The sequence below is a fragment of the Cygnus atratus genome, chromosome 7, assembly GCF_013377495.2.
Source record: "Cygnus atratus isolate AKBS03 ecotype Queensland, Australia chromosome 7, CAtr_DNAZoo_HiC_assembly, whole genome shotgun sequence".
Classification (NCBI taxonomy): domain Eukaryota; kingdom Metazoa; phylum Chordata; class Aves; order Anseriformes; family Anatidae; genus Cygnus; species Cygnus atratus.
Window position 1 is genome coordinate 7,543,838 of NC_066368.1, and position 11,707 is coordinate 7,555,544.

Consider the following 11,707-nt stretch of genomic DNA (forward strand, 5'->3'; position numbering starts at 1 on the left):
ATAGGGAAAGCCCAGATAAGGGGAGGAACAGTAGCCAGGGCCACGATGTTGTGCTAAAGGGAGAGCTTTGCACTCTAATTTAGAGGTGTAGTTGTTTTCCCAGAGTTTAAAAGGTTCTCACGTTGGGCATATGGGGTGTTTGGCAGGGCTCAATATATACTCAGAGAGCTTTTCATGCCTATTTCTTGCCATAGGAAACACTGAACAAATCCACTAGTTCCCGAAGCTTGAAGTCCCTTGAGACGGACAGTGGTGAAACAGAGCTAGAACGAGTTCTGCGACGCCGGAAAGTGACTACTGACCAGGACAGTGGCGGTAAGTGGCTTGACTGCTTCAGAGGCCTCTTCCTACCCCTGCATTAAGTGACTCTTGAAGCTTTACTTTCTCTTCCAGACCATTGCCGTTTCAGCCATTATGGAGAGCCCTGCCTACTCCTACATTGACTCACGTCCCCATTATGCCTGTTGCTTTTCACCCCCATTTTCTCCAAGAGATGCCTCTGTCAGGATTTTCTGTGTATGCAGCCACATACGCACAGATGCCTCTGTCCTGACGGAGCTCTGACAGTGTTACTGGAGCATTACTAGCCTGAGCTTCCTGTGAAAATGTTCTGGAAAGTAATGGTAACCAGAGCAATGGGGTTAGGACTGCTGTTTTGAATTAACCTCCTCTGCAGAGCAAGGGCTCTGCAGTTTTTAAGATATCTGTATCACCATCTCTAAGAAACTGTTGATGTTCTGCATGGCTAGAAAGGCCGTCTGTGCAAGTGTAAGTCCATGCCCTCGTCCGTGCAGATGTGGCTGGTTTTAATGTCAGTGAATGGTTTTAGCTCGGACTTTGTAGGTAGACAGTTCACTGATTACTCATTAGTATAAGAACATATCTTTTGTAAGTGGGCTACCTCTCTCCCCAGCTGCACTTCAGGCTGGGAGAGCACTGATGATTAGTGACTTCGTAGTGCTGTGTTGACAGCGGGACGTAGAGCCACGGAAAGCAGGGGGATCAAGTGCACAACAGTGTCAATACAGCAGGCTGTGACAGTGGAACAAGAAAGGCTTAATTTTAAGGCTGAGAGAAGAGAAGCTGCAGGTAGGGTGTTTTCATGCTCTTAAAAAATCCGTTTTGATTTCTGCAGGTGACTTGAATACTGTTCTTCTTACCTGTTGTTTCTAGAGCAATCAACAGAAGCATTAAACTTTCTTTGGGTTTTAGGTCCCACTGGAATCTTGGCCACATCAGAATCAAAATCTGAGCCTGTGCTAGGTTCAGAAGCCAGTGCTGCACAAACGGCGTTGAACAAGAAAGATCTGGAGACAGAATTCAGTACCAAAGTATCCGATTCAGGTCCTGTTTCTAACCAGCTTAAAGGTGTCGCAGGTTCCAAGGCTACGTTACAGTAAGTAGCATATGGTTTTCTAGGTATATTTCAGTACCAGATCTGTTTAGCTGATGTGTTCTGGAAGTGATTTTACATCAGTTTTGGTTAATAGGATAAATGTACTATCTATAGCTGTTTATCAGTGACTCCTCAAATAACTCACAGTCTCACTTGGAGATAGGAGATGAATTCTATGTACAAAAGCTCTTTTCCTGTAGAATCTGTGAACATTGCTCATAAAAAAGTTCATCTTCTCTGCCACAAAAAAAGAACTCAAGAGTTTGAGGGATAGCAACGTTGAAGGTTTTTTCCATATCCTGAAGAGAAGAGGGAAATTATATAATTAACTCTTGATCCAAGAAAAAAAAAGTTCTTGAGCACAGTTTTTTCAAAAACAGAATCATTTAAGTCATATTGCTCTCTATGCAGCTGTGCAGTTTGTTGGATCAAAATGAATGCAGACTGTTATTCTTAAATCTCAAGATAAAGATTATTCAGAGGAAAAAAAAAAAGCAGTTAGTACAGTATTTGCACAGACAATGTCACAACAGATAGAAGATCCAAGGTGCCAGTTAAGCATCAAAGAGTTAAACCTGCTTCAGAAGTACTTATTTCAGATAGATCCGGTGGAGAATTGGCTTTCTTTGTAACAATACCAAGCTGCTTTTGAAATGAGGCTGTGTGCTTGCTTCAGTTCCAGGATGTCTGTCAGTTTGTCACTTCAAGAGAAGGAAAGAGATGAGACAGACCAGCAGCATATTGTAATCTTGGCTAATTAAACCTCTTATTTCCTGTTCTATCAGTTACAAAATACCACCAGTATCAATTCTAGCAAGTCCCCATTACGTAGTTCAGAGGAGTAAGTCACGACACATGAGCTGGAAATTCAGTTCACATCTATTTTTATGAACTGATATTTACTTCACTCTTAAGTACCTTTATGATTTAATTTTGAATGTATAGAGCCCAATTTCCTTCTTATGCCCTGCAGTCTTACTTAATTCACAGAGTTTTAAAAGCAGACTGCTTTTTCCAATCATACGTATTTTCCCCTTTTATTTCATTAAAGTATCTTTAGAAGAAAGATGATCTTCGTTTTAATTTAATCAGAAAGAAGATTTGTTCAACAGGTAATTTGACAGGAATGATGCCATTGCATTTTCTTGAACTGCCAGAAAGGTTCACCCTGACAGAAAGGTGAGGTGGTTCCTGAAAATACTGTTTGTAGTTTGTGGATTTTGACAATTTTGAACAGATAACCTTAATCAGAAAACACAGCAGCTCCTACCATCTTTAGTCTACCTTTTATTCCACCAAACTAAGTGCAAATTGCATTTACAAGAAAGGAAATGAAATAATTGCAGGCCCCAAGGTCTTGCAGAATGCGTGGTGAATTGACAGTGAAAAGGATCTTGTGTTGACAGTCACAGTTGTTATGTGTTATAAAAGCATATGTGAAGCTCAATTTATTTCTCAGCTTGCCTATTCAGTGACATCCTAAAAGACGCGTTTCACTTTAATTTGTCTGTTTAAAGCATTAAAACAAATGTGAAGGGCCAGATTTCGCAGTGCTGAAGGGCTTCTTTGCACCACGTCACTGGTGTAAACCTGCTTAATTGGAAAGGTTCATCACTGAGGATGGTTTTCCAATGAGAGGAGGTGCTGGGGCTCTCACATGCATCTGCTGGGCTAGCAGGGAGGAGTGGAAATAACCAAGATGCTTCACACCGTGTTGCAGTGCAATTACTTTTCTTTTTCTCCTGGGTACTGTTTGTAGCAGAGGTTAGTAGGGGCTGCCTCCCGACTCCAGGGTGCGTAGTGCTGTGTTGAAACGTGGCTCGTTTGAAGCAGCCGTCAGAAGGAAGTTCATTTGTCTAACACGTCTGACAACTTAGAGTTCTAATTAGGCAGCTTTCTAGACTGGGGCATCTGTGCAAGCAGTTCAGGTTGGATCAGCAGTGCAAATCTCCCTGTTGTCCTATTTGTTATGCTTTCATTTGTGTTCTGGAGTGGTTTCAGCGCACAAACCAGATCCCTGGATTCACTGGTTGGGAAAACTGTTCTTCTTGCGCCGCACTATTCCCTAAAGTTGCCTGTGTTAACGAAGCAGTGTGCAGCTTTCAGCAGATACCCGTAGTGACAAAGGCATAGCAAGGGTTTGTTGTGGAACTTCTTATTCATACCGAGGTAAAACAGTGCGGCTGTCTCATCATTTGCAATTCCTTGAAGTCTGACAAAGGTGGGACCTCCTTCCGCTGTTCTCAGCAGCTAAACAAACCGTTACAGCACCGCAGAGGATTGCACGTCTCACAGTTACCAGGGGGCTCTTCCAGTGCAGTATTTACTCTTTTTTGTTCAGCAAGATGTTAAAGTACAGCTTCTTATACAAAACCTTACAGGTAGTCATGCATGAGATATTTCTATTTGCTCCACTGTCCGTTTACTAAGCCTTGTAATCTGAAGGAGTAACACGGATCGTTAAATGCTAACAGCCCTGTTCATCTTTATTCACTTTGAGTTACAGCTAAGCACACCTGTCCTCCTGGAGAAGGAAGGGCACGTGTTTGAAAAAGACACGGCCTTGAAAATAAGTCTGTGAACAATACTCAGAAGTCAGCTCATTGAGTAAAACCCTGGTGTGCCCCCCAGGTCAGTGGCAACCTAACCTAAACAGCAGTGTGCGAGCGGAATTTGGTCTGTGGCTGAAGCAGGACGCCCCACACAGGGCGGTTCTTGGAGGGGTGAAGTGCTCGCAAGGCACCAGCCAGCCGCTGAAGTTAGTTGCCGAAGGAGGGGTTGTGGAAAAAAGCTGTAACGTGAACAAGTGGAGGTGGATTTGGAAATTTCCGGGTAACAACTCTCCGGGTGACACTTCGGCCATAGAAATTAATTCAGAAGAAAAACGTAGGGTTGGACCACAAGGCTGTGCGGTACTTCAGTACAGGCCATTGCTAGAAGAAGGGCCTGCAGCCAACGCAGCTGACTTGGAATGTGTGCAGTGTAGCTCGGGTGGTGGCGAGGGGCAAGACGCAAACAATGTGTGTCCTATCGGGAAATTGAGGCCTTACCTCCGTATTCAGGTAACTTCCTCTACAAATCTCTTCCCAAACGTTTAACCCAGCGTGAGCGTAATTCTGTGACAATTGCTGAGAAGAGCAAGGTGACAATTTAGCTCCCTCGGGAGCACAGGGAGCTTCCGTGACTCCCCGCGGTGTGCAGACACAGAAGGGAAAGGTGTGTCTGGCTCTGCCCCTAGGTTGTTGTTTTTTTCTGTTCCTCCCCCCCCGAATTTTGTAAACATTTTGTTTCTGGGCACCAGAGATCTCCGTTAACAGAGGGAACCACAGAGAGGGCTAGTCTTAATCTCATGATTTTATACAATTAAAGGATTTGTCGTCCTCCTCCTGGCTGTAATCTTAGTAGCCCTGAACCACCTACCAGCTCGGCGGGAAGCAGCTCAGCCCCAGCTAGGCAGAACTACAAAGGTTTTCCAGGGCAGCTCAAGCATGGGCAATTTAGTTTGAACAACACAGTAAGAAAACAGTGGGATGTTCTGGAAGTTTGGGATCTCCTTGGTTTTAAGAGCTGTAAAAACTCCCGTCACACACGTTTCTTAGACTGTACTCTCCGTGTGCTCCAACTCTCAGCGCAGGCAGAAGCTCTTCAAGATTCACCACAGAAATTAATTTGCCAATCTTTTTGAGCATTTTCCAAAAAGTACCTAAAATAGGAACAATTGCCCCTGACTTGATCTGCCATACTAAAGATCTACAAACACATTCTGTTCACTGCTGTGTTGACCACTTCTACTCAGCTGGGTTTAGCAGAGGCATTCCTGAAATGGAGAAAGTTCCTTGTGCTTCCTTCAGAAATACCTAGCATTATACCCTGTCGTAGGAGGGAACCAACAGGCTTGTTCACTAGTGTCATTGTTTGTGTCCCGGCAACTTGCATTTGACAAATGGATGGATTTTTTTGTTGTTGTTCCTCTAAGAGTTTTCAGGCTTGTAATGGGTGTATTCCTTACCAGTGTTTGGTTTTAGCCTTTGGGCCTCTCGCATTCCAATGCCGTGTTAAAAATCCCGAAATATTTAATAAACACATCTTCAGCTTTTATTCTCAGTGCAAGTTTTTGAGGAGGACAAAACCAACTGCTGGTGTCTGGCAGGCTCCTGGGGTGGTGGTGGGGTGAGCAGAGTCTGGAGCAGTGCCCTGTGGTGCTGCACCAGGTCAGAGGCTGGTGGAGATGAGCGTTTCCACTGTTCCTTGTAGTAAGTGTAAGTGCTTTGTTGCACGAGCGGTGTTTGTCTTCAGCTATGGGGATCTTGTAGGAAAACAGGAACGGTGGGGTCAAGGCGGGCGGCACTTAGCCAGATGACAAGCTGCGGTTGGCACGTAGCCCCGGTTTTTAAGCTTTATTGAAGATGCAGCTGGTAGTGAGCAAGTGACAAATTAACTTAATGCCTCGAATCTCATCTTTTGGGCAGTGAGGAACAGCTCTGGTTGCGTTTTATTTGGGGTTTAAAAGCAGCTTGGCTTTGAAGAGAGATTACAGGTATTTCAGTAGGGACCTTGCTGAAAGGCAGAGTACTGATTTGATGGCATGCTAATGTTGGCTTTTCTATCCAAAATTACCTCATGCTAGCCTAGGTTCCAGGCAGAGTACCAGCCTCCAGTTCCACGTGCTTAACGGTGTACTTGCAAAACCAGTCTTTGCTGAAAAGGATTTTTGCCGCTATTTTCTATATATGGTGTAAAAAACAGATTTTCCTACAGTGTTTTCTTTGAATGGTTTCCTTTAGCCTTCTGCTTTTGCGCATTGCTAGGAAATTGGATGAGACTTCATTCAAAAAATGTTGGTGAAACTTACATGAAGTTCTGGTTTCTGATGGAAATATGTTCAATGATTTCATGAATAGAGCACCAAGCAAGGTTAAATAATACTAAGGTTATAATATTAACCCGAGAAAACAGAGGAAATCCAGGTCTCAGTTGACAATCCAATCCTTAGTTTGTCCTTTTGTTCTCTTACTATAAATTATTTACAAAAGGCACAGCAGCACGAGTTCACAGGTAGCCCGTTGGTCATAACCCTTTATTTTTACATCTTCTGTAACTGTATGAATGGAAAATAATGCTTTTGATACTCTCACATCACAAGCAGTCCTTCTCAAAGCTGCATGGGACTTTGCATATCCTATACAGTTGATCTCAAATGCATTTATTATCCAAATCTGGATTTCACAGTACAGAATTTTGTATTTAGTCATAATTGTTTGTAAGCCTGCATATATTTTTATGTATGAATGAGTACCATAGAACCAGGGTCTCAGTTTCTGGCTTAAATCTATAGCTGGACAAGTAACAGGAGTACTGATAACAACGTTAACAATCTTAATGAGGGAAGAGTTTTGTATAGAGCTCGATAGAGCTACCTTGGCTGGACAAATTTGTAATTGTTCAGCACTGTGGCTAACTCCATCTATACTAATTGCTTTTGCAAGCTTTATTTGTAGCAGCAAAAACAGTTTTTTTTGAAAGAGGGCTCCAAAATTATGTTCATTCTTGCACTGAAACTTTATTATGCCTGCGTTCTGCTCTTGACAACTGTAGAAAAGGAGCTATGAATACATGATAAATAGGGTTAATAATTTTAACAATACTTCAGCTCTAACAGGAGCACTGTCAGGCTGGTGCTGCAACAGTGTAAAGGATTTGAAGAAGGGAATGGTAGTACAACCAAGTCTGAATAGTAATTCTTATTTTTATGCTTGAAACGCTGATTTAATCACTGGTTTTCTCCATTAAACTACTTTATATCGACATCTTTCATTTTTCTGTCCTTTGAAGGTGGTAAATATGATTGCCGTTTTATCCATTTTTGTTATAACTGAAACAGACTTCAGAGCGCTTGGCTGTGCATCAGTTGTTGGAATGCTGCCATACACTAATGCAGACTCCCCACTGTGAGCCCAGTGAAGAATTATACTTTGATTCACCAGATTGTATTAAATAGTCCAGCTGTTGGGATTTGAAAGATAGTTACCTCCAAAGTGAAATAAAAATGAACTTGGCATTTATGGCTTTGACCATTTTTATAGTGTTGGGCAATCAGCTTTTCAGAGGTAGCACTTTTTAAAATAACTCTCTTCTGGTTACACTGCTTTAAAAAGTTTAATTTGCTGTAACATTCAAAATACTCCACCTTGTATTTTCCGGAATGACTGGCAACTTTTGCATAAAATAAGCATTATTTGCCGTATGAAATCACTAGCTTCTGATGATAATCAAATGAGCCTGAAACTGTATCTATTAGCGCCAATTTCTGAATTAATTAACTTATACCAAAGTTCTAATGTTAAGAGACAATTCTTGTAATTAAAGCTTGAACGTGGAATTTCATTTGATACATCCAGTACATCTCAGCAGCAAACTGAGTAAATTCTTTCTGAAATGGAAAGCGCAGCGACTGTGGTTTCTGTGATCATTTACGTATTTTTAACCTGTACATTTACTCTCTCCCACTCAGGTAGAGAGAGCCAGCACACTCTCAACCCCATGCTCCAGTTGTTGAGTGGGGTGACCTCTTTTCTCTTTGTCGTTTTCTCTAGGACAAAGACTGTCACAATAAAGGGCAGTTCACAGCAGATGGATCCACTAGATGAATTTCTTTCTTTGGCCTCCAGTTGATTCTACTTTTTCCTTTCAAGAGTGTTATCTTAGCAGTATGGAAGGCCATTCCTTATGAGTAAGCATGAAAAATAATAATTAAACAAAAAAAAAACCCCTCTGAACTACTAAATACGGTCGCATTCAGCAACTCTTCAGTTCGGCTTCCCATGAGAGCTGAACCACGTGCCCGTGTAGGACCTGTCTACGCTAAGGTTTCTGCACCTCTCCGTTTTGGTGGCTGTAGCCGCGTCAGTGCAGACGTGTCCTGTACCCCTACCACAGCGTAAGGCCCTACCTATCTGAAGAGGTGCTGAGTGTGCAGGTGTCACTGCCCTGTGGAGTATCTCCGAGCACGTCGGGTTACGTGCCCACAGGTATACAGGGCCAACGTGCCCTGAAACCATGAGGAAGGGCAACTGTAAGCCCACGCGTGTAAGCTGTCTGCCTGCCCGAATGGCAAGGCGGGTCCTGTGGGCAGCCTGCAGGTGGCCTGGGGAACGCCCTGGCTTGTGACACGTTCAGGTCAGGCTTTCCCTGTGTTTGCCTTGCTCTGCGTTGGTCTATTCTAGCTAATCTAAGGGTTTACCTGCACATTTTCAACACTAGTACAAAGCTTTTGAATATAAACAAATGCTTTTTGTGTTCATGCCAGCCTCAACAAATAACCCTGGTGCCTCTGACCTTTCCTTCCTCGCTCAGAGGGCTTTTCTTCTGCAAGAACTTGTGCTGCAAGCGATCGAGACAGCCCCGTTCTGAAGTAGGGAACGTAGGTCTAAAGCCCCTCTGTATTTCAGCAAATCCAGTGGTGAATTTTCAGAAATGGTTTGCACGCACTCCCAGTGAGACCACTGGCAGCCTGTTGGTGCTGAGCTGCAGCAGAAAATCTGGTTGTGCTGCCTCTAGCTCCCTGTCGTGCAGTAGGGTGCAGGCTAGTGAGCGCCTGTGCAAGCTGCTCGGGGATGCAGGCGTGGAGAAGGAGCCGTGTTCTTCCAGGCTGCAGGACCAGTAGCCTCTAGGTGACAGAAACTGGTAGCATTTTCGCTGGGTGCAACTGCTGTGTTGGACATGGGCAACCTAAATGCAGCTCTGAGATGAGCAGAGTGAAAAGAAATTCTTAAGATTATCTTTAAAATTACTCTTTCATAGTCTAAGTTTGTTTCTACTGTTAAATATCTTGCAGGGCTGGCTTAATTGATTCAGGAAATGTGAATGCGATGCATTTTGTGCACTGCTATCTGTATGTAGGGGCTGTAATGTGTAATAGATTTATAATCTGTTCACTAGGCTAGTGGACCAATTCTGGTCACATATGCTACTAATAATAGAAATGCTTTTCTGTATATTTATGTTGTTTCTCCTAAATACGTGAATTGTTATCTGTATTCATGTATTTATTCTTTTTCCTTTAGATCACCTAGTCATATGGAATCTACAAGAAAAGCTTCTAGTAGTGAAAAAGGGACAGAATCCATTGTAGTTTTAGATCCTGTTGCCACCGGTGGGGATCGGATGTCTGAAAACACACCGCATCAGAACAAAACGAAAGAAGAAAAAAGCAAGCCACTGCCTAAAGAAACTAACGTAGAGAAAATAAAAGAGATAGACGACAGTTCTAACTGTTGAAACCTGTTCTGAAAAAGGCCGTAACTTTGGGGAATCATTATCTGGACATGTAAATTGCTTAGGTGTGTTACTAGGGGCTACAGTCTGTGCTCCACAAAGTTTTCAGTAATGCAGGTTGAAATGGTCTTTTGTATGCAGCTTTGTTACAAGCATTAGTGTTAAACAACTATGTATCACTCAAACTCCCTTTCCCATTTTAGTTTTGCAGGTATGCTTAATGTTTTCTTAGATATTGACCGTTAACCTTCCTTTTTCTTAAAACTGTGTTTGAAAAAGGCTAATTAAATTATTCTTTTATTGAGAAGATCCTTCGTTAAAGGACCATTCCAAAGCTTGCCGGAAGCCCCTTGCATCCCTCTTGAATTGGTCAGGCTTTGGGTTAGACCTTACGAAGGTGATTACACTCACCTCAGCTTTAGTACAGGGGTATTATTAAAAAAAAATAAATCACAAACAAACAGGTTTTAGACACGTTGCTTTAGGAATACTTTGATACCTACCTAAAACAAGGTGTTGTAGGTCTCCTTTCTGCCTTCTCCACACAGGCCACTTTGATGAAATTGAAAGCACAAGCGTAACACGTCTGTTTCAGCTTCCCCAGTAGAGAGCTAGCCCACAGACTGAAAAGCAGAGGCAGTGCGGCATGTCTCTTTGGTACCAAGACTTCTGGTAACAACAGCCAACGGCAGAAGTTTGTGGATAGAGACTGGTGCTCTTATTTGGATTAGCACCTCTTCAAAGGAGGATTTATCTCCTGTTTTTTTTTTTTTTGATTTTTTTTTTTGGTTTTAGTCTGATGTAGCAGTTTGGTACTGATGCAGCTGGAATCTGCATGTGCTGCTGCAAAAAGTAAGTTATCCTAGGCTCCCGTGAGTATGGACTTTGGAATCAACGTTTTTGAGAACTCCCAGGTAAAACCCAGTAGCATTAATACAGACGCCTTTGCTTTGAACCTAGTACGGAGTGGTGGCATTAAGATCTTCATTTGGTAACACTCTAGGTTTCTGCTAGATTTCTGTATTTGGTAACACAAATCCCACTTTCCCTCAGCCCTTATTCCCTATGAAGACAGTGAGATAGGTACCTAACTGATCTGCTGCACTGCCAGTTCACTTGCCATTGTAGTTTCTTTCTAAATCCAACGTGGTATCGCATTCTTTTATAATGAACAAACAAATGTAATCAGGGATTTACCTAAGGAAGATCGGTGTAACTGAAAATTGGGTGGTCACGTACCTGAATGCACTTGGGTTATTTTTTATTTAATGAATTGAAACATTGATAGTATTGAAGGATGAATGTTCGGAGTTTGTTAGTTTGGCTCTGCATGCAGCTGTCTGGTGCTTTTCCTAAAAATAAAATGATAGTAACGAATGTGGTAGTTTCACATCTTTTTTGGTGGTTTTGCATGTTTGCTAAGAAAAATCTTGGATTTGATCTAATTACTGAATATGTTTAATTCCTAAACTTAGGGAAATTTGTCTCCTTATTTGACACCTTGCTTTCTGGAGGGCAGCGGTGGTTTTGGTGGTTAATTTTTCACTTATGTATCTGTTACACTGAATTTTAAATGCAACATTTTATATATGTATTTTTCCTCAAATTACTACTGCTGTATTATATGTTCAAATTTTCAAATTATTCAAAACCAGAAGTTTCAAAAAATTCTTTTAAAATATTTGTTACCAACGATATAAATTATTTATTTATCTTTTCACTGTTGCTTATTAAAAAGACTACTGACAAGTTTCCCAGACCTTGTGAAGTTGACTTGTTATTCCCTGCCTCAGACTGAAGCAGGCTTCCTATTGATGCAAATTACAGCTTTGTGCCCTACATTTGGGGTTTGCACTGATGCACTTGTATTGATAGCTAGCTAGAACTGGAGCAAAATTTCCCTTGTAGGCTAGATCTAAGAGCAGCATTGAGGTTGTGCGGGGGGGTGGGGAGGGGCTGGAGCAGCAAAACAGTCAAGGCCTTTGTTTTTTGTAAAATGTGTTTTTTTACCGTTTGTCAATAGCTTACTCTTTGTGT

The 11,707-nt window shown here is 42.1% G+C and overlaps 1 protein-coding gene across 1 annotated transcript in view; it reads left to right on the forward strand.

The window, feature by feature from the left end:
* Window positions 1-11,560, forward strand: part of SHTN1 (shootin 1) — a 61,688-nt gene extending 50,128 nt beyond the window's left edge. The window contains exons 15-17 of the mRNA XM_035547846.2: window positions 195-315; window positions 1,213-1,396; window positions 9,460-11,560. Of these exons, the coding sequence (XP_035403739.1) occupies window positions 195-315; window positions 1,213-1,396; window positions 9,460-9,673 (519 nt within the window). The 3' untranslated portion in view covers window positions 9,674-11,560. The remainder of the gene's footprint in view (window positions 1-194; window positions 316-1,212; window positions 1,397-9,459) is intronic.
* The last annotated feature ends 147 nt before the right edge of the window (window positions 11,561-11,707 follow it).